The sequence below is a fragment of the Pogona vitticeps genome, chromosome 2, assembly GCF_051106095.1.
Source record: "Pogona vitticeps strain Pit_001003342236 chromosome 2, PviZW2.1, whole genome shotgun sequence".
Lineage (NCBI taxonomy): Eukaryota > Metazoa > Chordata > Lepidosauria > Squamata > Agamidae > Pogona > Pogona vitticeps.
This window is the reverse complement of record NC_135784.1, coordinates 242326091-242351122: the sequence shown is the minus strand read 5'-3', so window position 1 is coordinate 242351122 and position 25032 is coordinate 242326091. Positions and strand designations below refer to the sequence as shown.

Genomic DNA, 25032 nt, shown 5'->3' with positions numbered 1-25032 from the left:
AGCTGGCCACATGTAACACTTGGCAATGATTTAAGTGAGGAATTATGATTGACTGCATTTGGACAATCAGATATTTACTTATTACCTTAAAATATGAATAAGCTTACTGTACTTCATACAATCACTTTCCACTTTTGCATGAATGGAGAAACAAATATGAAAGACACATGTAATAATCTTTTATTTTGGTTTGGCTTAGTCTATAGTTTCTCATTGCATGCAAACCAAGACCCATGCTTCAAAACTTTTAAAAAGGCAAAAAAAAAAAAAAAAAAAAAAAAAACCACACACAAAAAAAACCTTAAGGTCATGATTCCATAGCTTTGGCTTGTTTGGAAGCCATGAAACATAACTTTTCAGGTTCCAATGTAAAAGAAAGCCGAAGTTGATCATGGCTTCCTAACCTTTTTCCCTAGTTGTGAAACTGGAAGAGTGCAGTGGTTGCACGTAGGTGCCCAAGAATTGTGCATGTCTGAACGGAAGAAGGTGTGATTTAATTGACTGTCTGAATATGACTACTGCATTTTCCCAGGACCAAATTGTGAAACTGCTATTATCTGTTACAATGTTATTAGGCAACGTGGAATTTTTTCTTCTTTTTGGTTCTCCGGCTTTTTTTTTGCATACTCAAAGGGACGGCCACCTCCATTGAGGCAGCCAGATGATAATGGCTGAAATCCTGTTGCTTAGCGTAATAAAATTCATAACTCTTAGTCCATTCCTATAACCAGCAAATAAACGGTCCCTGCTATAGTTCTGGGGTGGTGGTGGAGGAAATATACACTAAGCCAGCATGTTTGCATGCCCCCGAGAATCAAACGGAGGACTCTCTGTTTGCTGGCTAGGAACAGACTGAAACATGAATTTTCTTATACTAGGCTACAGGATTTCACCATTACTTGTTGGGCTTACTTCACAATCTTATCCTGTGATTCTCCAGGCCATCACTGCTGTCTTTCTGCCAATAAATATTAATAATAACTTCACTACATTAAGCTTTTCAAGTGTGGCACTTCGGAAGATAATTTCGAAGCCTCTCAGAACAGCTGGGAGGCTCGCAGATGAAGCTTGTGCTTCTTGAATGTCTTGCTTTAATGGAGAATTGTCTACATTAGAGGTAAAATGGGCCTTTTTAACTAGCATAGCAGTAATGCTATATGTGGTGACTGATTAATAGGGGGGAGCTGACAAATGCATCCTTCCACCCCTTGTTAATTGGCCCATACCCGAATTATGGTGTATGATGAAACACTGATTGGACATTTATCCATTGTATACATAGAAATAATATTTTCTCTTTCCTGGGCTTAGAGTATGCCTATGGTATTATGTGTAACACTGTAGTGCTGCTTTTGTGTGTATGATTAGCACATCATTGAATATATTTATTTCAAGTTGGCTGTCAAAACATGAAGGTCTTCTGTCACTGGAGATGACCTATCCATGCGCACATGAAATGGTTTACGTACTCTTAGTTGATAAAACAGGGCCTTACAGCATGTATGGACAAACTAGGATCATAGCTAATACAGTACAGTGGTGCCTCGCTTAGCGATCGCTCCGTTGAGCAATGAATTCGCATAGTGAGGGGGTCCGGGCCATCGCTGGAGCATTCGCTCAGCGATGGCCCCTATGGCGTTTTTTCGCTGTGCGACAATTTTCGCACAACGAAGCGGGGGGAAACAGCTGAGCGGCGGTTCCAAAATGGCCGCCGCAACTTTTCCCGCCGCACCCTCGCTTTGCGAGGGCCCGAAAATGGCCGCCCCTATGGAGAAGCTTCGCTCAACGGTAAGTTTTGGGCCCATTGGAACGCATTAAACCAAGTTTAATGCGTTTTAATGGGTTTTTTTGTTCCGTTGAGCGATGTTTCTCATAGCGATGGTTAATCCGGAACGGATTAACCTCGCTATGCGAGGCACCACTTCAGCAAAACCCTGCATGTAATCTGTGTCAGTTCCAAATTCTCTTTGAATGGTAGTTGCCATTCTATGTGCTGTATGTGGGTGTGTATCTAAAGCAGTGGTTCTTAACCTTGGTTACTCAGGTGTTTTTGAACTGCAACTCCCAGAAACCCCAGCCAGCACAGTTGGTGGTGAAGGTTTCTGGGAGTTGCAGTCTAAAAACACCTGAGTAATCCAAGGTTAAGAACCATTGATCTAAAGTACTAAGAAATCATGTACAGCTCTTGTTCCACCTCCTCTGTTGTCACTTCCATCACTCTCTTACATGTGGACGGTGATGAGTCTGAAGAGGAAAATCAGGATCCCAATTCCATGGAGAGCATTATTTTCTCTCTTCAGGCACACTGTTATTCACATGTATGATGGTGGCAAAACTGAGTACAGTGGTGCCTCACTAGACAGTTACAGCGGGGTCTCTACTTAACAACTTAATCCGTATTGGAAGGTGGTTCTCAAGTTGAAAAGTTCTTATGTTGAATCTGCATTTCCCATAGGAATGAATTGAAAACCATTTAATCCGTATCTGCTCTTTTCCGTCCATAGAAACTACAGTGGAACCTCTACTTAAGAACTTAATCCGTTTTGGAATGGTGTTCTTAAGTTGAAATGTTCTTAAGTTGAAGCAAAATTTCCCATAGGAATGGACTGAAAACCAATTAATCCGTTCTGGCTGTTTTTTTGTTATGTAGAGGTGCGTTCGTACATTAACCAAAGCTGGTTAATACGTACTCTACCACTAGGGGGAGAATTTTTTTTAACCTAAGATGACCTAAGGTTAAAAAAAAGAGCAGGAAAGGTTTTTTTCCTGTTCTTATCTTGGATTTCTGTTCTCAAGTAGAAGCAAAATTTAGCAAATGGAGCTGTTCTTAAGTTGGATTGTTCTTAAGTAGGGACGTTCTTAAGTAGAGACCCCACTGTACCCCGCATGACAGTTTTTTTGCTAGACATTGACTTTTTGCGATCACTATAGTGATTCGCAAAACAGTGATTCCTATGGGGGAATTTCGCTGGACAATGTTTGGTCCCTGCTTTGCAAACCAATTTTCGCTAGATAACGATTTTGACAAATCCCTCCGTGCTCACAAAACGGGAGTTTTCGGGACCTAAATTTCACAAGACAGCTATTTAAACAGCTGATTGGCAGTTCACAAAGCTGCTTTCCTATGGCCTATCTTCGCTAGACAACGGCAATTCTTCCCCATTGGAATGCATTAAACAGGTTTCAATGCATTCCAAAGGGGAAATGCTTTTCACTAGACAATGATTTCGCTAAACAGCGATTTCAATGGAACAGATTATCATCATCTAGCGAGGCACCACTGTACTCTGCACTTCGCTTGAGTATTCTGCAGGGTTTCTAACACCTGAATTAGGGCTCTTATTTTTTACTTCATAGTTGTAATTGTGGTGTTTTTTTTCCAAAGAGAAAATTGAAAGGCACTGATGGATACTGCTTCTGTAGTGAAGAACTACTCTTTGAAGAGCGCTCTGAGTGGTTCTCCTTTGGCACTGCTCCAACACAAAGACGATTTATAGCACTCTCTGACCTTGGTAAAGACTTTGGTAACTGTACTTTCTCAGCAGTAATTTTTCTTCTCTCGTTGTCTGGTTCACCAATCATTTTTCACTCTACTTGACCCTTAACCTAACTAGAGGAAGCAAGAGTTACATTCCCCCCCCCCTTAATACTTGTTGCAACTATTGTGGTTTTTGGAGCTTTCAATGTAGTAGCTTGTAAGTAGGCTGTGAAAAGAAGTTATTACCCACTTAAGTCATGCTTTTCTTATAACTGCTTCTTATTGTGAGTGTGTGCTCAGATTCTGGTACCAGCCAAAGCAGGAAAGGCATGCTTGCTTCACTAGTCACCTTCTCTTTGGATGTGGAACATTTGCAGTTCTGTAGAGGGTCTTCTTTCTTAATCCTGCCACATATAAATGGCACATTTTTTCCCATGGATGCACCTACATTTATGGCAGAATTTAAGAGGGCATTTGATTTAAATCAAGTTCAATTTAAATCGCTAGTCAGTAAGACTTGATTTAAATCATGATTTTTAAATATAAAGACTAATTCTTGCTGGTAGTTATAATCTTTAATATTTGCAACCAGATGAAGAATTTTCAATAATAACCAGTCAGGTTAATAAAACAGATTTTACTTCAATAGGTTAATTACTCACATTTGGAGAACTACCTAAATTGTTTTATTAGATAACATAGCATATATAACATATAGCATACATATTGTATTTGCTTAAACATCAGTGTTCGTTGTGTGTACATAGAGTTGCAGAACAACAATGGGATTAAGTTTTTTTCCTGAACTTTGTTCATTTTATACCATTTCTTACTGTACCTACCTACCTACATACATACTTTATTGTTACGGCATCAAGCCATACATAAAACAAAATTGAATACAAAATTTCAAAGATTGGCATGCACTACAAAGAGCCATACCAGACACACAAAAAGTAAAATATCTAAAACAGCAAATATAGCAATATAAGACCAAGGTCTGGGTTTAGCTGTCTATTCTGGCTGCTATAGCATGCTGCCCAAAATTTTGCTACCAGTTCCATAGTAGTCCGATTTTGGTCGATTAACAGTTGATTAAAGTAGTCAGAGTCCGATTGACCTGCCATATCTTTTAGAAGAGGTGTAATATATTTTCCTTGAATCTTATTATGCCTGTTACATCTGAGCATCATATGCTCGATAGATTCTATCTTATCAGATCCACAAGGGCAGAATTTCTGTTCCCTCGGGATCGTCTTAAATCTGCCTTCCAACACCACAGAAGGGAAAGCCTCACATCTAGCCAGAGTAAAGGCTTTCCTAAACTTATACAGAGCTCACGACAGACACTGCCTCCTCCCTCACTGGAACCAGAACCCCTTTTACTGTGAAAAAGTGCATGTTATCTCAGCTTGGATAACTTGGATTAATTGAATTCTTTTATAAACATGCAAATATTGCATGAATATCCAGCTTCATGCTACATGACTCGGTTCTATTTCATGCTGAAAAACCTTTGAACTATAATTTATCTTAAATAGAAAACTATCCTTAAACATTAAAATAGATTTGATTTGATTTTTTTTTCAAAAAAACCTGGTTTTTAAATTTTTTAAAAGAAAAATCATTGATTTTAATCCACCGTGCTCGATTTCCCCCTGCCCACAAGAAAGTTCTGTGATGCTGAGAAAGTTCTGTGATGCTGAAACAATATGTTGTCCTTTTTTGTTCATTCTTAAGAAGATGTATTTCTGCCATTTGACTCCAGTGTTATAAGATGCTTTTGAAACTGAAAAGTCATGGAGGGCAGTGTAGACAAATAGGCAATCCATTGCAAATATCTTGTGACCATGAATACATTAATTACTGTTTTATATTCAGTTCTTTTAAGTCAAGTATTCTGTGCAAATGAAAGCATGATTTGAAAAAACTTGTGTTTTCAAAACACATTCTGAAAGAAAAGAAACATCTAATGAAGTGTCTTCTCATTGAGCCATTGCATTATCAAGGAATATCAGTTTGTGACATACGTACATGGTGCTAATGATTCTCAAACTGATGTACACCATGTTTTCAAACTTATAAACCAGTCTTCATCATAACCTTAGTCCATAGCAGGGATGGGCAACTTTCCAGATATTAAGCTGCAGTTCCCATCAGCCCTAAGCAGCATAGCCAATGGTAAGGGATAATGATGCTTGCAGTCCATCAGCTTCTGAAGGATCATAACCTTTTGTATATGAATGTCAGTTTATTCCAATGCAAAGTTATTGTGCTTTATTTCATGTCTCATTGCTCCATATTTTCATGCATCTGCTTGTAATTAGTTCTTTTTCCTGCAAAAGTCACATTTTTGTACCACCCATATTTATCACAACAGATCCTAGCATTAAACCCTTTTTTAAACTTTGGATTTTTTTTTAAAAAAATTGTACTTCAGTACAAAGCTGGGGAAAGAGGCTGGAGCTATTCCTCTGAGGCCCAAATAAAGCAACAGTGTGAGCATTATCCTGACATACAGTGAAAGAAAACATCTCATCCTAACCATATTTCATGTGGCCAATAGAATCATATGCAAAAGGCTTCTATTTAGAGTCTGTAGTTATTGATCACATTAGAAAAACTAAACGGCAGCAAAACTGAATCTTGATCTGTGAACAGCAAATCTATCTGTGGTTTGCCAAGCAAAGTCTAATTCAGGTGATACATTTAACTGCAACTCTGGGGAAAGTTGTTATTGATTGGATTTTGGGACTAGTTGTCTACTTTCAAATGTGAATTTGTCCACATTTCGCATCTTTTACACTGTCTTTCATTTGGATTTATTTAATGAATTATTCCTTTCCAGAACTTTGCTCAGACAAGTTAAGAAAACATAGCAATATATCAGTATTTAAAGATTCTTTTTGCTGGTTGTATTTCTCTTCATCTAGGTAGGAGTCCACTAGCAGATGGACTTAAACAGAATATTATTTTGACCTCCTTCTCCGCTTCACTTTTCTCCAGATGTTAGAAGATAACAATCCATGCTCCATTGGTTTTTGAGGCATTTAATATCTGTAAAATAATCCAACCGCTTAGAGAGAATAAATGGTTTCCTGAGAGGATGAAACCCCAACTTTCACTCTTGCATATCAGTCCTTTTTTCTAAGCTTCTTTTGTTTCCAGCAAGGTGGTGCATCCTCTGTGCCACCAGGGTGTTGATTTTAGTTCAGTTCAAATGACTATCAAAAGGAAGTGCTGATGTTTCAGATGTGAAGGATGAATCTCCCTGAAACTTTTACTGGAGTGGTTTTTGTCAGTCAGTGATGAGCGAAATCAAAATAAAAGACAAAATTTTACAGCTATGCTTTTATTTTATGCATGTTTATCAGTCAGTCTTTCTTGAGCACTCCTAAGTGAAATACTTCCTTTTGGAACTCTTTAACTCTTTGTCAGATTAAATTGAATAACTCCAGATCCATGTAACATAATACTCCTAGAATGATCTGGAGAAAGTCAGTTGTGAATATCCACACACACATTTGTGCACATGGTTTCAAAAATAACACTTTATAGTAGCCTTTTGCCAAAAGGAAAGGAGGGAGTTGAAGTTGGAGAGAGAAATATGTTGGTTGTTTTAAAAAAAATAATAATCTGATCTTGCTGAATGTAAAAGGTATGTTCAGTCTGGAAATAACTGGGAGTAACTCCAGTGAAGTTTATGATGGAGTCATATATATGCGTAAATCCAGGACTGAATTTTAATATTGGCCTTTAGTATAATGGCAAATATTGCTGAAGGTAAAAGTGAAGATTCATATGTACTGATTGCAAAGTAACTCTAACAGAGTTATGTTTGCATATCTGGTAGGGCCAGCAGCAGAATAAGGCAACCACCTTAGGCAACAGGGTTTGCAAGTTATAAAAGGACAACAGATCATGAGTTATTAATGTGGTTATTATTTTGTTTTCTTTAACTGCCAAGAATGGGAAGAAATGTGGCAAGTTTTTCTGCCTCATATGCCAAAATAAATTGAGTGGCTTTGGGTACTGTGCCACTTGTGTTGGTATAATGTTTATTCCTCTGCCACAGTCAGAAAAATGGCATGGACATTGTGTTTGGAGTAAATAATATATTTAAAGGGCAGGCAACACTGCTTTCTCTGATATCTATCTATCTATCTATCTATCTATCTATCTATCTATCTATCTATCTATCTATCTATCTATCTATCTATCTATCTATCTATCTATCTATCTATCTATCTATCTATCTATCTATCTATCTATCTATCTATCTATCAGATTTTTACCCACCCACCCCCCAGACAATGTCTACTTGGGGCGGCTTACATGGATAAAAACACAATATAACGCGTATAAAAATTATCAAAGACACGGTTATAACAATTAATTCCAAACAACATATTACCAAGATGGCATGACTCAAGGGAAAAAAATAAAAATCAATTAATTGGCTGGAGGGAAGGCCTGTTTGAAAAGCCAAGTTTTTTAACTGGCTTTTGAAAACACCCAGCGAGGGTGCCAGCTGAATTTCAGTTTGGAGGGTGTTCCACAGCCGAGGACCTAGAGACAAACGGTTCCAAAGAAACTGTGCAACTTGCCCAAGGCCACACAGTCTGGCTCTACTTCCCTGGAGACACAGTAAGGCAATCAAACTTCCAACCTCTGGCCAGGATCAGTATCTACCATCCTCTTCCTTTCTGCGTGAATAATTTGGCAAAGTTCGCCACAGTCCCTTTCCTGTAATGAGAGTCTTCACACAAACATAAATGTTATCTTTTTTATTGTATATGCTTGCTTAAGAATGGGGAGTATCCCATTTATCTTTAAGAAATACACGTTACTTTGTGGGAAAAACAATGGAACCTGTTAAGATGCATTTATTGTTTTACTCCCAGATCAGACTGAAATGTCTAAGTCTCTTGTCTACATCCAGCTTCTTACGTTTTCTTTGTTCCTGTCATGAAGTCTTTAATGTCACTTGTTAAGTCTGGGAAGGGGTGAGAGGGGATGAAAATGCAATGTTTGAGTGCCATTAGAAGGGAGTTGCAGAGAGATAGCAGAAAGGCGAAAGACAGCATGACGGGCCTCCTCATCTGCTCATCATTTCTGGCTGCTCTCCTTGGGTGGTCTGCAAGGAATGGCAAACAGCAGCGCATACCTTGGGCAGGGCCCCAGTCTACTAGGCTTTCTCCCTCAGTGACTCCAGCACAGACTTCCATTATTTTATTTCGGTTAGCACACGTAGCAGCCACCGCCTCCATCGCAGCAGCCACTGCCGGCTACATACTGAATCAGTGTACAGTATTGCTGAAAGATTCATTTTAGTTTGTTTATTTTGTTCCATTTATAGGCAGAGAATATATACAGGACTTCTCCACAAAATTTTCTAAATGCTTTATGTGAGTGAGTGTATGAGTGTGTTGTTTTCAAATAAAGGGAGCCCATTCTTCCTACCCTATATCACCTAGGCCGTTCATTGACATACTCCTAGACCGAAGTTGCAGCTCTCATTAGCTTTGTCGGTTTCCAGAGGGGCAGCATTTGAGGCCCTGCAGTTCACTCTTCTTCTCATAGCTGTTTTATACAGAAAGGAGGAGGTAACATGAGAACTCTTTCCCTTTCCTAGCTTTGTCAGCATTGAGCAGATTTTGAGCAGCCTCTATTGATTTTTCTTACTTGTTTTTTGTACTGTGCTATGTTCAGTTTAGTATATAGCTAAATGAAGATTTCTCACCATAACCATTGTCAGGAAATTATAACAGATGTTGGTATCAAAAGACAATGTTCAGCATATCCACGGAGTGTTACAGAAAATGGAAGGGAATTACAGTGGCGCCTCGCAAGACGATTACTTCACATGATGACGAATTTGCTTTACGATGAGGTTTTTGGAGTGATCTTGCGCTTCGTTTAACGATGTTTCCTATGGGTGATTTTTGCTTTACGATGTTAGGGACCTTGCCTCACAAGACGGTTAAATTTTAGGTCCCTGTTTTTTGCTTTACGATGTTTTTGACAGCTTGGTCTTGCTTCGCTATACGAGTCTTTTAATGGTTTCATTAGACGGCTGTCTTCGCTTGGGAACCGCGTTTCGCTTAACGATGTTTCCTATGGCAATTTTCACTTTGCGATGACAATCCGTTCCCATTGGAACGGATTATCAGGTTTTCAATGCATTTCAATGGGAAAACGTGTTCGCAAGACAATGTTTTCACTTAACAGCCATTTTCGCGAAATGAATTAACGTCTTGCGAGGCACCACTGTACTAGGATGATTTGGTAGGAGTTTGGGGATAATTGGTTCTTTGAAAACTAGCACAGCAAGCTAGCTCCAGGTTTTAAAGGGCCTTAGCACCATGCTGTCTGGTGGATCCCATCTTATGTAAGTGAGACCTTGTGAACTTCCCCTGGCAGTGGCAGGCAGCTGAAATGCTCTGAATGTAGCAATGTGTCTTTGTGCCATTCTATAGACATCTGATTGGCCCTGTAGGGATAGAACAGTAGGCCAGACAGGGCTTTGGTCTGATCTATCTGGGCTTTTCCCTCTTCATAGTTTTTCCAAGAGATAAAGAGGAACTCCTGGACCTGATGATGGGATAATTTTTGAGGGCTAATCAGACAATAATTGCAGTAGTTGGTTGTATTTGTCACTTAGAATGGGCAACCTGTTTTCTCTGAATGGAAGAGGTTTCTTACACAATACAAGTCTTAGAAAAACAAAACTTTTTTGGATCTATTTAAAAACAGATTGGAAATGTTTTCTTCACTGAAGTGATAGAACTGTAAACTGGACTAATGCAACAAATCATGTTATCAAATTTTGATTTAATGTTTTTCCTTTGCTTTAAATACAAAATCATACTAAGGTACATTGATGAGATTCCAGTACTGTTTCCTTGGTGTTAGTGACTTACTTGGTTGGCCCAGGATTAAGTTTAAAAACCATAAAGGAGTCTGATGAGATAAGAGAATCCTGTGAAAGATTAGGAAGGAACTTGGAGAAGTGGTTGGAGAACCTCATAGAGAGGGTGCTGAAAAAAACAAGTACCACAGTGGGCAGCTGGGGACAGGTCATAATTGACCTTTCATTCTCTCTCTCCCCTCTCCCTGCCCCCACTACTTAAGCGGCAAAAATTAAATCTCAGTATCAATACCTCTTCTGCTAACATAGCAATCTATTTTGACAGTCAGCTGAATCTAGGAAGGATCAAAAGGGGAATCTGAAATTCTGACTATGAACTTGTTTATTTTTGAAGAAATGGAGGCAGAGTTACAAATCATGGATTTGTCAGATCAATAGAACTCTTTCCTAAAAGATTGAAATAGTGGTTACTTGGGCTTAGAAAAACAGCTTCCATCAGTAGCCACCTTTCCAACTACATGGCACAGCTGTCTGCCTTGATCTCTCAGTTTGGGCTTCTAGTGTGTTTTTTTAAAGCTATTCTAAATTTAAATTAATATGGAAGGAGCTTTATATACTGTTGTATTTCCACATAATCTTATGAAGTTGCTCTCCACTTATCTAGGTTCACAGATGAAAAGTAGAGGTTGGGCTGCTCTGTCAGGATACTGTTCAATGAAAAACTCACAAGAAATGCCTTATCCAGATGAATATTGTAGAAATAAATTATTTAGAGTAAACATGCTATGATGAAATAAAAGTTTAAAATATTCAGTTGCTTCTTTTCAACAAAGTACTGAATACAAATGAGCCCACAGCTGGAATCCTGCTACAAAGTTATGCAAATAGCATAATATTTAGAAGAATATTACCTTACCCGGGCTTCATGCTCTGGAGAGGACACTCCTCAATTCAGAGCATGTTACCATAGTCTCTCGAGACTGAAGGATGCCTATGCTATGCTATGCTAGAAGTGAAGAAATCTCCATTAGACATTATCTGTTGCATATTGAATATGTGGAGATTTCTTCATTTATGGCAATTCTTGTCTAAAAGTTATAGTGCAGAACTCTGCAGTAGCAGTTCAGCCAGTGTGTAGCAAATAATGTTTCCAAGTGAAAGAAATTCTGTGTTTCTGGGTTTTGTTTTGTTTTTTCCAATTTTAACCCCTTTCTCTAAATGCAACATAATTGGTAATGCGTTTTTCTTTTTGGTTATTTTGATATACAGGCTGCTGTAGTGGTGGTATTCAACTTTGCCATGGTCCTCCTGATTTTTCCTGCTATTCTGAGTATGGATTTATATCGTCGTGAAGACCGGAGATTGGACATATTCTGCTGTTTTACAAGGTGAGGTGCTAGGATTAATATACAGCATGCATCCTTTTAAATATATATTTTCCTGCTGAGCTCTGTGATTATGCATTTATGGGTTGGAGCTGCATCACAGTTTTCCAACTTCGTATGTTCAAGATGTATGGAGAATTGGATGCAGAGCTTAGCAGAGTTAGTGTTTTTGGATGACAGCATCCCCTGTCATCCCCTGTAGTGATTTTGGTCATTGTAGTCTTAAAAACTAACTTTGCTAAGCTCTGCCTTGATTCTGTAGCCTCTGAGTAAGTGGAGAACCAAGCAGTATTACATCCCAGTATCTGTCATTTCTTCACATGGGAATGTAGAAGCTCAGAATTGCTGCATGACTGGAAAGTAGAAATGACCATCTTGCCTCATGGTTAAAGCAACTGTTTGGGAGGTTCGAAAGGGACCTGGAATTAAGTGATTATATAATTCCATCTTTTCTATGACCAGTCCTGAAAGCTGCTAACAGCATGTTTTCTGTGTGAGTGGTTTTTAGTTCTACAACATGTTTGATAGCAACTAGAAATAAACCCAGCCAGCAAATACTTTATCTTCCTCCCAGCCAGTGTTATGGACATAAAAGCTTTCCACCCTTGAAATTTGACTTTTGGGCATCCTAGTGCAACTGCTGTTGCTGCCGAAAGCTTATTTTAGAAGATAAAAAATAGCAAGGCTATAAGCTTTAAGCAATGTACCCGTGCACTTAAGTAGAAGTTTGATTGTGGTTAAAAAAATTGCTTCTAATTAAACTGTGAGGATAATAACAAACAATGATTCTGGTACTTGGGATTTTTGAAAGCCAGCTGCTAAGCACGCCATGCAGATGTGGTAGCTCAGTTTTCTCTGCACCACATTTATTGGAGCCTGTGGGGTGTGTGGGTGGATTTTCCTTCTAGTTTCTATGCATGGTTCACACATGGGTTGCTTTTTGGAATAATATTGTTGTGTCTTTCCTTCTCATCCTTAGGGCTGCTTTACATATTGTGTATTTCCATTTGGCTATCCCTTTATAGTAAAGCTATTTCTGCACTGGATGTAATATCATGTATGACAATTGCACACATGTGTATTTTGTTGCATACAACATACATACATTCAAGCCCTTGCCAAATGTATTTTCCTACCACATATATGTATGAGGCAATAAAATACAAGATGGTATGTCACATATTATGAGTTGCACGCTCGTTTTTTCCTATATGATTCTTCTCCAACCTCTATGCATCTCTGGGCTCTCCAAAGTATGTGATTCACAGCATTGCTATGAAGTACGTAGTAAAAAATATAAAACATGGACTCCATGTCTTTCCCCCCCCCCCGCCACCTTTTCTGTATCTACTGTGTAATTATCATAGTCTTCTTTTGCAAAATAGAACACTTCCCCCAAGCTATTACTTTGTTATCAAAATCAATAATATTTTTAGAAGTAAACAGTTGAGTTCTCAATACAGGAATGTGTGTATCAGACACCAAGACTAGGATCTTGTGGCTTTTTAATCATGCACATAAGTGAAACCACAGAATCTGCTGTGGCTAATCAATAAGGTGTGGATATGTGTCAGGCATGCAACTGGACAGATGACCAACATACTGTACATCCAGCACCTCGTCGATTAAATAATGTGATTTCTGCTATTCCTCTTCTGTGTGAAGTAAAATGATAGAATTCTGGCCCTCCTATTTTGATAGAATGGTATATATAAATTATTTTAAAATCATGAATAATTCACCATAATTGTTCAGGCTGAAAGACACAGTGTGAATAAATGCTCTCCCTCATTTCTTTTCTTTCAGCCCTTGTGTCAGCAGAGTGATTCAGATTGAGCCACAAGCCTATTCAGAGGTTGGTGACAACACCCGCTGCAGCCCTCCACCACCCTACAGCAGCCACAGTTTTGCGCATGAAACACAGATCACAATGCAGTCTACAGTCCAGCTCCGCACAGAATACGACCCCCATACCCAGATTTATTACACCACAGCAGAACCTCGTTCAGAAATATCAGTGCAGCCTGTCACAGTGACACAGGATAACCTCAGCTGCCAAAGCCCAGAAAGCACAAGTTCAACAAGGGATCTCCTTTCACAGTTTTCAGAATCTACACTACATTGTCTTGAGCCGCCCTGTACTAAATGGACCCTCTCTTCTTTTGCTGAAAAACAGTATGCACCATTCCTCTTAAAACCAAAAGCAAAGGTAACATCTGTTTGGGGGTGGATTTTTTTTGGTCTGAAATTTTATAGGAATATGGCATATCCTGCCCCTTTTTAAAGGATAACTTGATTGTGCCCACTATAAGTAGTCCATTCAGTTATAGGCATGACTCGAATGCACCGGGGAATGAATATGTATCTTCCCTAAAAAGCCTCCCAGTTTCTTGGCCACTTACCTAAAGATTCAGGTTGCATTGTGACTCCATAGACAGATCCTTCAGTAAACTCCTAGGTTCTGATTATTTCTGAGAATGTGTCCTATTTCAAGCTGCCGTAGTTCATGTGAGGCCTTGCTTCAGATTCCATGCGACTTTGAAATCAAATTGGCTTTAGAATACCTCTCTCTCACAACTTTCTCTTCTATTCTAAGAAGCCTCATTGATTACATTTGCCCCAATTTGTTTTTTATTTGTTATTTTATTTTATTGGCCTCGTGTGTGTTCAACTTTGTACATCGTTTTGGAAGTTTTCGTAAAATAGAACATTCTGAAAGATAACATTCTAGAATAAAAAATTAATAAAGCCCTAAATCTAATTGCTAATCCTGATTTGTGAAGACTAGATTGAATCATTGGTATTTAGGCAATTGTCAATTTATCTTCAGTGATGATTCAGTCAGTCTGTGTTGGCTCACACGAGCAACTGGATTTAGGGTTTACTTGTTTCAATCTGCTCCTTTGTTCAGTTCTTATCTCAGATCCTTGCTCTTCCTGCACTCTTATTCTCAACAGTAGGTTGTGTGAGGCTCAGAATATTATTTTAAAACTATACATTTTAAAAGACCTCCCCATCTCAATTGCTTCTTGGCTCCCCAAACACCTCTCTAAAATGGTATGCTTTCACCTGCCAACAGAAGCAGCCAAACCACAAGCCCTCTCTTGGGTCTGCACCAGATGTGCTTGTGAGTATGATAGGATCCAGAGAAGGGACTCCACTGAAGATCTTGATACACATGGGGATTCTTACAGATAAGATCTTTCAGAGAGTCTAGACCTAAGCCATAAAGGGCTTTAAAGGTCATGACCAGCACTTTCTACTTGCTTATTTAAATTTATTCAAGGAAGCTTCCCTAAAGAAAGAGTGCCAAATCTTAAGGTATAATACAGTTTAATTCTCTTGGTAACAGAAATGGCAAAGATTTAAAAATGTACAACTGTGATGAGCCTGTCTGTAGGTCCGTGGATGTTCAATGTATCATGCAGTATGGATGAAGCAGTTACACCCAGCGATTTCAGAAACATCGTTTTTGTCTCTGCCATTTTGTAAACAAAACTGTCTACTCTGATGATGTTTTTTATTTGGCTAGTCCAGTGGGACAGGAAGACTAACATTTGCAAGTTTGTTTTCAGTCATTCCTATAAAAGTAGACAACTGAATAAGGAGAGGGCAGTGGGGGATCGGCATGAACATATGCAGCTGGAGATTCAGTGGCATGAGGTGGATTGGTTTCTTGTTGCTCTATAGAAACCACTGAGACAATCAACCACAGAAAGGATGAAAATAGATGTGAAACATAGACCATGACTAAAAGAAGAAATTCCTTAACAAATACAAGCATCTGAGTGCCACAGCAGGAGTTCCTCTTACCTATGGAAGTACAGAAATTAGCTTTCTTTGTTTAATTGGCCTTTAGGATTTAAACTCGAGATTCCTTTGAAATCTTTTCACAAACCCTCCAAATACTATCTCAGCAATCTCTGCAACATTAACATGTTTCCAGGTTCTCATTACCAGCTGTTGCTAACATCTGTTTTAGACCTGAACTGGCATATTAAACAATGAGCATACTAAAACTGTTGAGAGTAATTTACAGGGAGACTGCTTGGCAACTTTATTATCTAATATCTAAATATTTCAAATGGCTCTGCCTTTCTTTTAATAATACTGTAAATGTATCCTTTCAGAACTTTTATAGTGTGAAGCTCTTTAAAATGGCGTTGCTTCCTATTTTTATTTTGCAGATTGTGGTCATTCTTCTCTTTCTGGGTTTGCTTGGCCTTAGTCTTTATGGAACCACCCGGGTAAGAGATGGACTAGATCTCACAGACATTGTGCCACGGGAGACGCGGGAATACGACTTCATTGCTGCCCAGTTCAAGTATTTCTCATTCTACCACATGTACATTGTGACCCAAAAAGCGGATTATCCCAACATCCAGCCCTTACTTTATGAACTTCACAAAAGTTTTAACAATGTGACGTATGTTTTGTTGGAAGAAAACAAGCAGCTTCCCAAAATGTGGTTGCACTACTTTCGAGATTGGCTACAAGGTACAGAGATGATCAGCAGCTCACACAAATTCTACATGAATAATGTTGATGTCGTAGTTGCCCTCCTCCTCCTCCTCTTTTCATATGATAGCAGTGTTTATTTTTCAGTTATTTTCTCCTGCCCGCTGAAATATGTACTTTTTAGTACTGAGAAAGTATGTGCCTTTTTCTAGAGCTTGGCAAAGTTAGATTACAACTCCTGGAAGACCAGGGGCCATGTTGGCTGGGAGATCCTGGGAATCTAAAAAAAAAAATAGTTGTTGATTGGCTCATTAAGTATAAGTTAAAAATCCATTACTTCAGTTGGTTAGACCAAAATTAGTTAGACTTATTGGCTAAAATCTAGTAGTAAGTGGGACTAAAGTAGACCCATTGAGTCACTGTAACTTACATAGGTATTAACTCACCAAATCCCCACAGATTTAGTGGACCTACTCTAGTTGTAACTTACTACTGGAGTTCAACCGTGGTTTAGTTAACTGGATTTAATCTGCCCCATCCTAAGGGTTCAAGGCGTATTACACTGGATGTACACAGACTGCTAGTCATGTAAATCTGTACTTACAAGTATAGGTTGTACTTCAGTGATTTAAACAAAAAACTCTACAGGAAAGCAGGATTTCCTCCCCCCTCCCCATTTGCCTGACTTCAAGTTTCCCACTGCAACCAAAGTTTTCTTAGTGGGTGCTTGGAGGAGGCGTTGTTAGTGGAATTAAAATAACCAGAAATCAATAGTTGCTCTGTGCTTCCTCGCCAGGTGCTGGAGGACTGTATGTGCCCCATTTGCCAGGCCAGCTTCTTTTGCTGATTTTTGCTCTACAGAGGCCTACACAGCAGGATTTTATTGTATTTTTCTACATGGGAGGCAGCTTTGGAGAAAGGGTTCTATAGATGGGCGTGAACATCCCAGCCTAAGGCTGTGTCACTGAGGCCATGTTTTCCCTCTCCCAACTGCTCTTATCTCTTTATAGCTGTAGCGAACCTATCAGATCTGTAATGATGGTTTTGATTACGGCCTCTCTGTGCAGCTGTGAGGTGGCTGTGAGGTGGGTCGGTGGAGTCTTCCCCCCCCCCGCTTTCCTCTCCTTTCGCTTAGACATGTGGTTCATTCATCTGTTCTCACACAGCCTCCTTGTGTTGGGCTGCGGCTTCCTGTTCTAAATCGGATCCAAATTTGTGCTGTGAGGTATTTTTTTGCCCTCCCTCCCTCCCATTCCTCCTTGAAAAGAAGTGGCAAAGAGGAAAATAACAGTTGAGAGTGAATAGGTGTTGGCTGTGATCTTTACACGTGCTGGCAGCAGATCCCACAACTTGTATTAGCTACACAAGTTGAACAGATGGAACAAATTGACAAAATCGTGTTCACTCACGCTGTGCTTAAGAAGGAGCTGAGTTACTGTTTGAAGTTTGAGAGTCAGGAGTGTGGGTTTCTTTTTCCTCGCTTTGCGGTGGAATTTCTGGTCATGTTGTCATATAACCTATGGCTTTGGCACCTAGCAGTAGCTGAAATAACAAGATAGCTGGGTGTCTCCTCCTTTATATTGTATAATTCATTTTAGAACTGTGAGTGACTAACGCTTTATTTTGAACAAATGTTTCCATTTCTCCCAGGTTCTGTGATTATAGACAGTGTGCACCATCTACCAGGTTCACTTTTTGTTGAACTCTGTTAATTTCAGTGGTGCCTAAACAAGAGAATTTGTGGTGCATGGACAATAGGGATGAACAGAAGACCTTTTCTTCGTTGTGGCCTCTGTGAATGCACACAAATGGGTTGTTCTGCACCTGCTTAAAAACACGTGATTAGTAGAACGTTCCCCTGTGGAGCGCATGCTCCACTCAACCAAGGTCCTTTCAGTTCCTTTTAGCCGCCGTGTAGGTTAGACCTATATCGGACCGCTAGAGCAACTTCTTTCAAATCGGTACTCTGTACCTTGCCTTTTTTCTCATCTACCTTTCTGTTTTCAATAAACGTTCTCCTGTGAGTTATTTTTCTTTTACCCGTTGAGTTTTATCCCTTTTTGTTCATTCCTTCACTCCCCAACCTATCCCTCCTCCCCACCTTTCCCCTTCCCTTCCCGCCTTTTATGGCTTCTCCAACGCCATTCAGGCAGTGAATTTGGCTTTCTAAATTTGGCTTTTACACATCCAACATTTACCCAAACTCATCTATACCCTTTTCTCCAATTTTGGACTCATATCACTAATGACTGTTGGGTCCTATTTATAATCAAACATGGCTATTCTATAGAATTCCACCATATAAAAGGGACGTGGTGGTGCTGCTGCGGGTTAAACCGCAGAAGCCTCTGTGCTGCAGGGTCAGAAGACCAGCAGCTGTAAGATCAAATCCACGCGACGGAGTGAGCTCCCGTCACTTGTTCCAGCTCCTACCAACCTAGCAGTTTGAAAGCATGTAAATGCGAGTAGATAAATAGGTACCACCTCGGTGGGAAGGTAACGGCTTTCTGTGTCTAGTCGCATTGGCCACGTGACCATGGAAACAGTCTTCGGACAAATGCTGGCTCTATGACTTGGAAACGGGGCTGAGCACCACGCCCTAGAGTCGCACATGACTGGACTAAATGTCAAGGAGAACCTTTACCTTACCACCATATACTCCCTCTTGATCAAATTAAATATACCTCCTACTCCTCAGCCCTGGAAGAAGGAGTTTCCCTTCTTTTACACAAACATGCTATCATTCCTGTCCCAACAAAGGACCTTCATAACGGTTTCTACTCATGTTATTTTACAGTACCCAAGAAAGACGGAGAACTCCGTCCTATTCTTGATTTAGACATCTAAAGAAATTCATCCAACCCAAACAATTTTGAATGATCACATTGGACACTGTTATTCCCCTCCTTTCACAGGGAGACTGGTTTGTTCTCATCAACCTCGAGGATGCCTACTTCTATATTTCCATTCATCCGGAACATCACAAATACCTTTGTTTCCATTTCAACAGTATTGCATACCAATTCTGTTCACTCCCATTTGGTTTATCCATGACACTGAGAACTTTTACGAAATACCTAGCACCAGTTGCAGCATATCTTCCTCTACAGGGAATTACCATATTCCCTTATATCGACGACTGGCTCATCGTCTCCCACTCTTACCAACCTGCTATCGACGCTACTCATATAACTCTCAATACCTTACAGCGCCTCAGTCTCAAAGACAGCTTCTCCAAGTCTCATCTCAAGCCTTCACAAACAGCCAAATACATTGGTGCCTACCTCGATTCCACCAAAGCCCGAGCCTTCCTTCCTCCAGAATGACTAAAAAAGTTAAGTTAGCAGTTCGACACTTCTAATGCCACGCTTTGGTTTCTGCACACCAGGCTCAACATCTACTAGGTCTCATGGCCTCCACTACTTCTGTGATTCAACACTCCAGACTCAAAATGCAATCTCTTCAATCATGGTACCTCTCTCTTTTCAACCCACTCATAGACCATCCGTCAAAACATCTCAGGGTAACTCCAGAGCTTGCCCAACAACTTATCTGGTGGACCTTTGTCTCAAACCTCCTCATCGGCCGACCTTTCGCACCTCTCCAGCTCACTATCCAGGTTACTACTGATGCCAGTCCTCTAGTGTGGGGAGTACACTGCCAAGACCACAGAATACATGCCCTGTGGTCAAAGAAAGAACAATCATTACACATTAGCCAGCAAGAACTCTTAGCAATTATCAAAGCCTTCAGAGCCTTTCAACGTTTGATCTCAGGTTGAGCTGTCCAACTTGCAACGGACAACAGCTATGTACTATGTGAACAAGCAAGGCAGTACACACTCCTTTTCACTCCTGTTTCTGGCAGTTCGTCTTTGGGAATGGTGCTACCTCCACCATGTATTTCCAGTCGCGGTTCACATTGCCACAGAGGACAACATTTTAGTTCAGTCGTCTCACAGTATCAGATCACGAATGGACACTCAACGACTCCATCTTCACTCAAATTTGCCACGATTGGGGAGAACCACTCATCAATGTCTTTGCAACAGCAAACAACGCAAAGCTAGGAAGCCATCCATACAACTTCTTTATAATTATAAATGGAAGTCTTTCACTACCTATGCTGCCTCTAAAAATCTTTCAGCCTCCCCAACTTCTCTAGATACATTGCTTGATTCTTTTACACCTTTTCAACCTGGGACTCTCTCAAGCCACTCTCAGAGTTTATATCGCTGCAATCAACCACCAGATGCGGAATCAGCAAAAAATTTCTCTCATCCAACCTTGAAAAGATTTTTAAAAGGACTTCACAATATTCACCCTTCATAGTGACCTCCACTTCCTTAGTGGTCTCTCCAAACTGTTCTGAATGCTCTCATCAAACCACAATTTGAACCCATGGCTTCCACTAACTTCAGAGTTCTTTCATTGAAGACTCTCTCCTGGTAGCCATCACCTCAGCTCGTTGAGCGAGTGAGCTTTCTGCTCTCAGATCTGACTTTCCATACATACAATTCCATCCCAACAAAGTCACACTTTATCCAGATCTCTCATTCGTCCCTAAGCTAGTATCCGATTCTCATTTGAATCAACCTATCATCTCTCTTTCCTTCACCGACTTCTGATCTTGAGCGCATGCTCCACACTTTAGACATTCGTCACGCTCTTGCATTCTACATAGACAGAACAAAAACGTTCAGGGCATCTCCTTGGTTCTTCATTTGTTTTCATGGATCTCGTAAAGGCTCTCCAGCATCATCGCAGACCTTGTCTCGATGGATACTTCAAGCCATCTCCCTGGCTTATGAGCTTGCAGGGAAAGAGCTTCCTGACACCATTAAGGCCCACTCCACAAGAGCTATGGCTACATCCACTGCATTTCAGTGCGGCATGGACATTTCCAGCATCTGTCAGGCAGCAACATGGTCCAATCCATCCACCTTCATCTCACACTAGAGACTGGATGTTCGAGCAGAGAATGATGCCTGGTTTGGGAGAGCTATATTGACATCCTTTCTTCAGAGATGGCCCACCAACTGGTAAGTGAGCTTGCTAGTCACCCATTTGTGTGCATTCACAGAGGCCACAATGAAGAAAGAGAGGTTACCTACCTGTAACCATGGTTCTTTGAGTGGTCCTCTGTGAATCCACACATCCCGCCCATTCTCTCCTCTGTCTGTGACTCCGTTATCTTTATCTAACCTTTTTGACAGCGGCAGACTTTGGGAATTGAGAGGACCTTGGGTGGGCAGAGCATGCAATCCACAGGGAACTAATCACGTGTTTTTAAGCTCTAGAAACTTCTGAGACGTCCTGCGCAGGCGCAGAACAACCTATTAGTGTGGATTCACAGAGGACCACTCAAAGAACCATGGTTACAGATAGGTAACCTCTCTTTTTTATGCGGTTAAAACTAGACAACTGTATTTTGAACATCTTGGGATAATGCTGCTGAAATATGATTTGGGATTTGTGTGCTTGTGCTGAGCACTCAATTGAGATTTATTGGCTGACTCTTCCATAGTATCTTCTTCTTTTTCCTTTGATTTTTAAAAAATGCACTCAACTTTTAGCCCCGGACATACAGTAATGTCACAATCCAGTATAACAATGTTATAAGTCATAAGACATTTCCTTGCTCTTGGGGAACAGAGGAATAAATTATTTGTCTAGAATTACTTTTTGCACATTAGTTCCATCTATGCTTTTTGGAGGGAAAGTAGAACAGAAAGTTGCTTCCTACATGTGTCCTCCTTTTCCTCATTAGAGCCACATATGCAAGATACACTCCCTCATCCTACTTACCTGATGTCTGTTACAAACCACGGTGCATTTGACTGTTTTATATATTGGAAAACTTCTTTACCAAAGAGCCAGTTCAGGCTTAGTTGTCTATGTATTAGGGAGGAGGGGTTTCTCAGTGTGTAAACATTCACGTTTGAATATAAGCCTATATCAGCCTTTTGAAATACAACACATATGTGGAATTCCTCTATCCCCCTCCCCGCGATGCAAGCCATGTGTTCAGCCACACACGCAGTAATGTTATGATGTCAGAATGTTTTCATGTGTGATGGAGTTCAGCTAAATAAGTGAGGGACGACTGGGGCAGTTTTGCGGCAGCAGGAGGTTTGTCTGGAACTCCAGCCTGGCAGACTTCCACAGACTAGCAAGAAAATGGGAAAGACAAGCTATACAGCTCCAAAGTTCTGGGAGGCCAGTGTCTCAGACCTGTGGCACCCTCCCAAACATCTGCTTGGGAGGCAGGTGACATTATTCCATCGAGGCTCTGCTTGTTCCAGGGCTAAAGGGAGGAGGGAAGAGTGGACACTACTACAATTCCAAACGATCTCTAGGGAAGTGATGTTGATGTTGCACATACTTGTCATCAGTTTCTCGGGATTAAAAACTGCTAAATCCTGCAATCTTTTCATTGATAGTTTTGCGTTTATCTGGTTTTTCACTATGTATTTACAATCTGGGCGAAAGCCTCTGTTTTAACCTGCACCCTTACTTTCCAACAGGACTTCAGGAAGCTTTTGACAGTGACTGGAAATCTGGGAAGATCACACTCAACAGTTATAAAAATGGATCTGAAGATGCAGTTCTGGCTTACAAACTTCTGGTTCAGACAATTTCAGGCAACCGAGACAAACCCATTAATATAAGCCAGGTACTGTACTCTAGAAAAATATACTATAGTCGTATTGTTTGAAGTGAAACAAAACAAATCAGCAGTTTTTCTTGTTCTTCTTTAATTTTCTTATTTATTTACTATTAAAGGTTTGCTTAAATTGGACAATTAAACAAAAGGTTAACTTGGGTGGCTGCAGAATAGCTCTGAGGTGCCTCATGTTACAGTCTGTGCATATCTTTGGTACTCTGGGAAGTTGTGTCTGGTGAGGTAGAAGGGATGGGAGCTTGAGCAGTGATTGCAGAAAACTCTAGATGACTTAATGCACAAGGAAAATTATACGCTTGAAGTATATACTGTACTACATGATGCAAGAAAGAATCCAACTTTCCTGCCCAATTCCATTTGTAAAATGGTTTCTAAGTCTTATTATAACCTGCCCACTAGTCTGAACAATTTTAATCTGCACTAGCCGGCTGTGTTATGTTTTCTAGGCACTTTGCAGCTAAAACCACTAGCATCTATATCTACATCAAAGTATGCAAATGCAACATTAAAAATACAGGCCTAAGTATGTGGCCACTCCCTCTACAGAGGTTACAGAGCTTTGGATGAGTCCCAGCTGATTTCATGTGTAGAACTTGGATGGAATCCTTGGAAATTACTGGGCTACCTGAACCATGCCCTTCTTGGCTGGCTATATCTAGCTGGCTAGTAAGGAGGGAACAGTGCCTTTTTCTGAGCAAGGGAAAAAGGTTATTTGTGCCCTCTTAAAGCAGACAGTTGTGCAACCTGTTTTGAAGAAACCATCTGTGGATCCTCTGAATCTGAGTAGTTACTGGCCAGTTTCCAATATCCCCTTTCTTGGCAAATGGTTGATAGCAACAGACTAGATCAAACTTTTATAGTCCTCCTAGTGAACAAAACAGAGAGAGGTAATTGATCTTGTCATCTTCTGCTTAGCTACTTTCAGTGCTGTAGTATTTTCTGGACTGCTTGGCTTGGTTAAGAGTTGGATACACAATTTCATACTAGGAAGAACCCAGAAAGCACTGTAGGATTGCTGCTATGCCATGATGGGCTTCTCTTATACAGTTCTTTGGCATTCAGTCATGATTCACACACTCTTTAAAATCTACCCCCAAAAATGTAGGGTGTGGTTTCCTAAAGATCTTAACAGAAGTGTAATCAGTATGCTGGAGACACAGCCTCCTTAAAAGATCAATTCCACGTTCAGGATCTGAAGGAGATGGTCCTGGATTCGCAAGAACTGCTTGGAGAGTTTTTGTTTTGAAACTCAACTTAGGCTGATTCTCTAACAAAAGCATTTTGTAGAGAGGAAACTTCAAGAATGGATTGCATTGTATGCCGATTTACCTTTGAAAACAATTCAGAAATAAATGTTAGTTCAGAATGCAGCTATATGCAGCTTTTGCTGTATGCTCTTTGTTAACTTATTAGATGTGGCAGCTATCTAATTAAGTGGGGGAATGGACTAATGGGACCATATTCTTCCAGTATAACAAACAGTGGCCTTAACTTTCCATTTGTTTTTGAATAGAGTTTGAAATGTTGTTTTTATCTTTTTAAAGCCCCCAAAATTCTACAGTAAGATTACCTAAGGGAGTGCACGTTCTTAGACTTCAGTATGCATTTAAATCTTGTGTTGGATTCCACATTATAGTCCTCTCTTGGTTGAGGTTGAGAGGGTAATGGCAAGCTATGTGTTGCATATTGGGTTGATTTTCTTCATTTTTTTATTTTGAAAGGCATTTTAGGTAGATTTTAATTTTAATATACCATTGCTATAGTTTCTGTTCTGTGCTCTTTTGTTAACTTACTACAGTGGGGTCTTGACTTGAGAACTTAATCCGTATTGGAAGGCGGTTCTCAAGTCAAAAAGTCTGTAAGTCAAGTCTCCATTGACCTACAGTGCATTGAAAACCGATTAATCCCGTAACAGGCCGTTTTTGTTCCATTTTGGTTTTTTTCTGGTCTGTAAGTCAAATCTCAGGCTGCAAGTCAAACCTAAATTTTGCGGCCAGAGAAGTCTGTAACTCAAAAAGTCTGTAAGTCAAGCTGTCTGTAAGTCAAGGGTCCACTGTAATTGAGAAATTTGATTATTGAGATTTAGCTACGGTATCTTTAGAGAGGTGTGCATACATGTGTTTTTGGACTGTGACTCTACCGATTTGCCAGGTACC

General features: G+C 40.1%; 1 protein-coding gene across 4 annotated transcripts in view; it reads left to right on the top strand.

Moving 5' to 3' along the window:
- The window catches only part of PTCH1 (patched 1), a 124388-nt gene that overhangs the window by 73363 nt on the left and 25993 nt on the right, over positions 1-25032 (top strand). For all 4 annotated transcript variants that reach the window (XR_013542074.1, XM_020803292.3, XM_020803291.3 and 1 more), the window contains 4 exons: positions 11619-11737; positions 13541-13943; positions 15922-16231; positions 22719-22867. Coding sequence is in view for 3 of the 4 variants with exons in the window: in XM_020803292.3 (XP_020658951.3) it covers positions 11619-11737; positions 13541-13943; positions 15922-16231; positions 22719-22867 (981 nt within the window). In the remaining variant the exon portion in view is untranslated. The remainder of the gene's footprint in view (positions 1-11618; positions 11738-13540; positions 13944-15921; positions 16232-22718; positions 22868-25032) is intronic.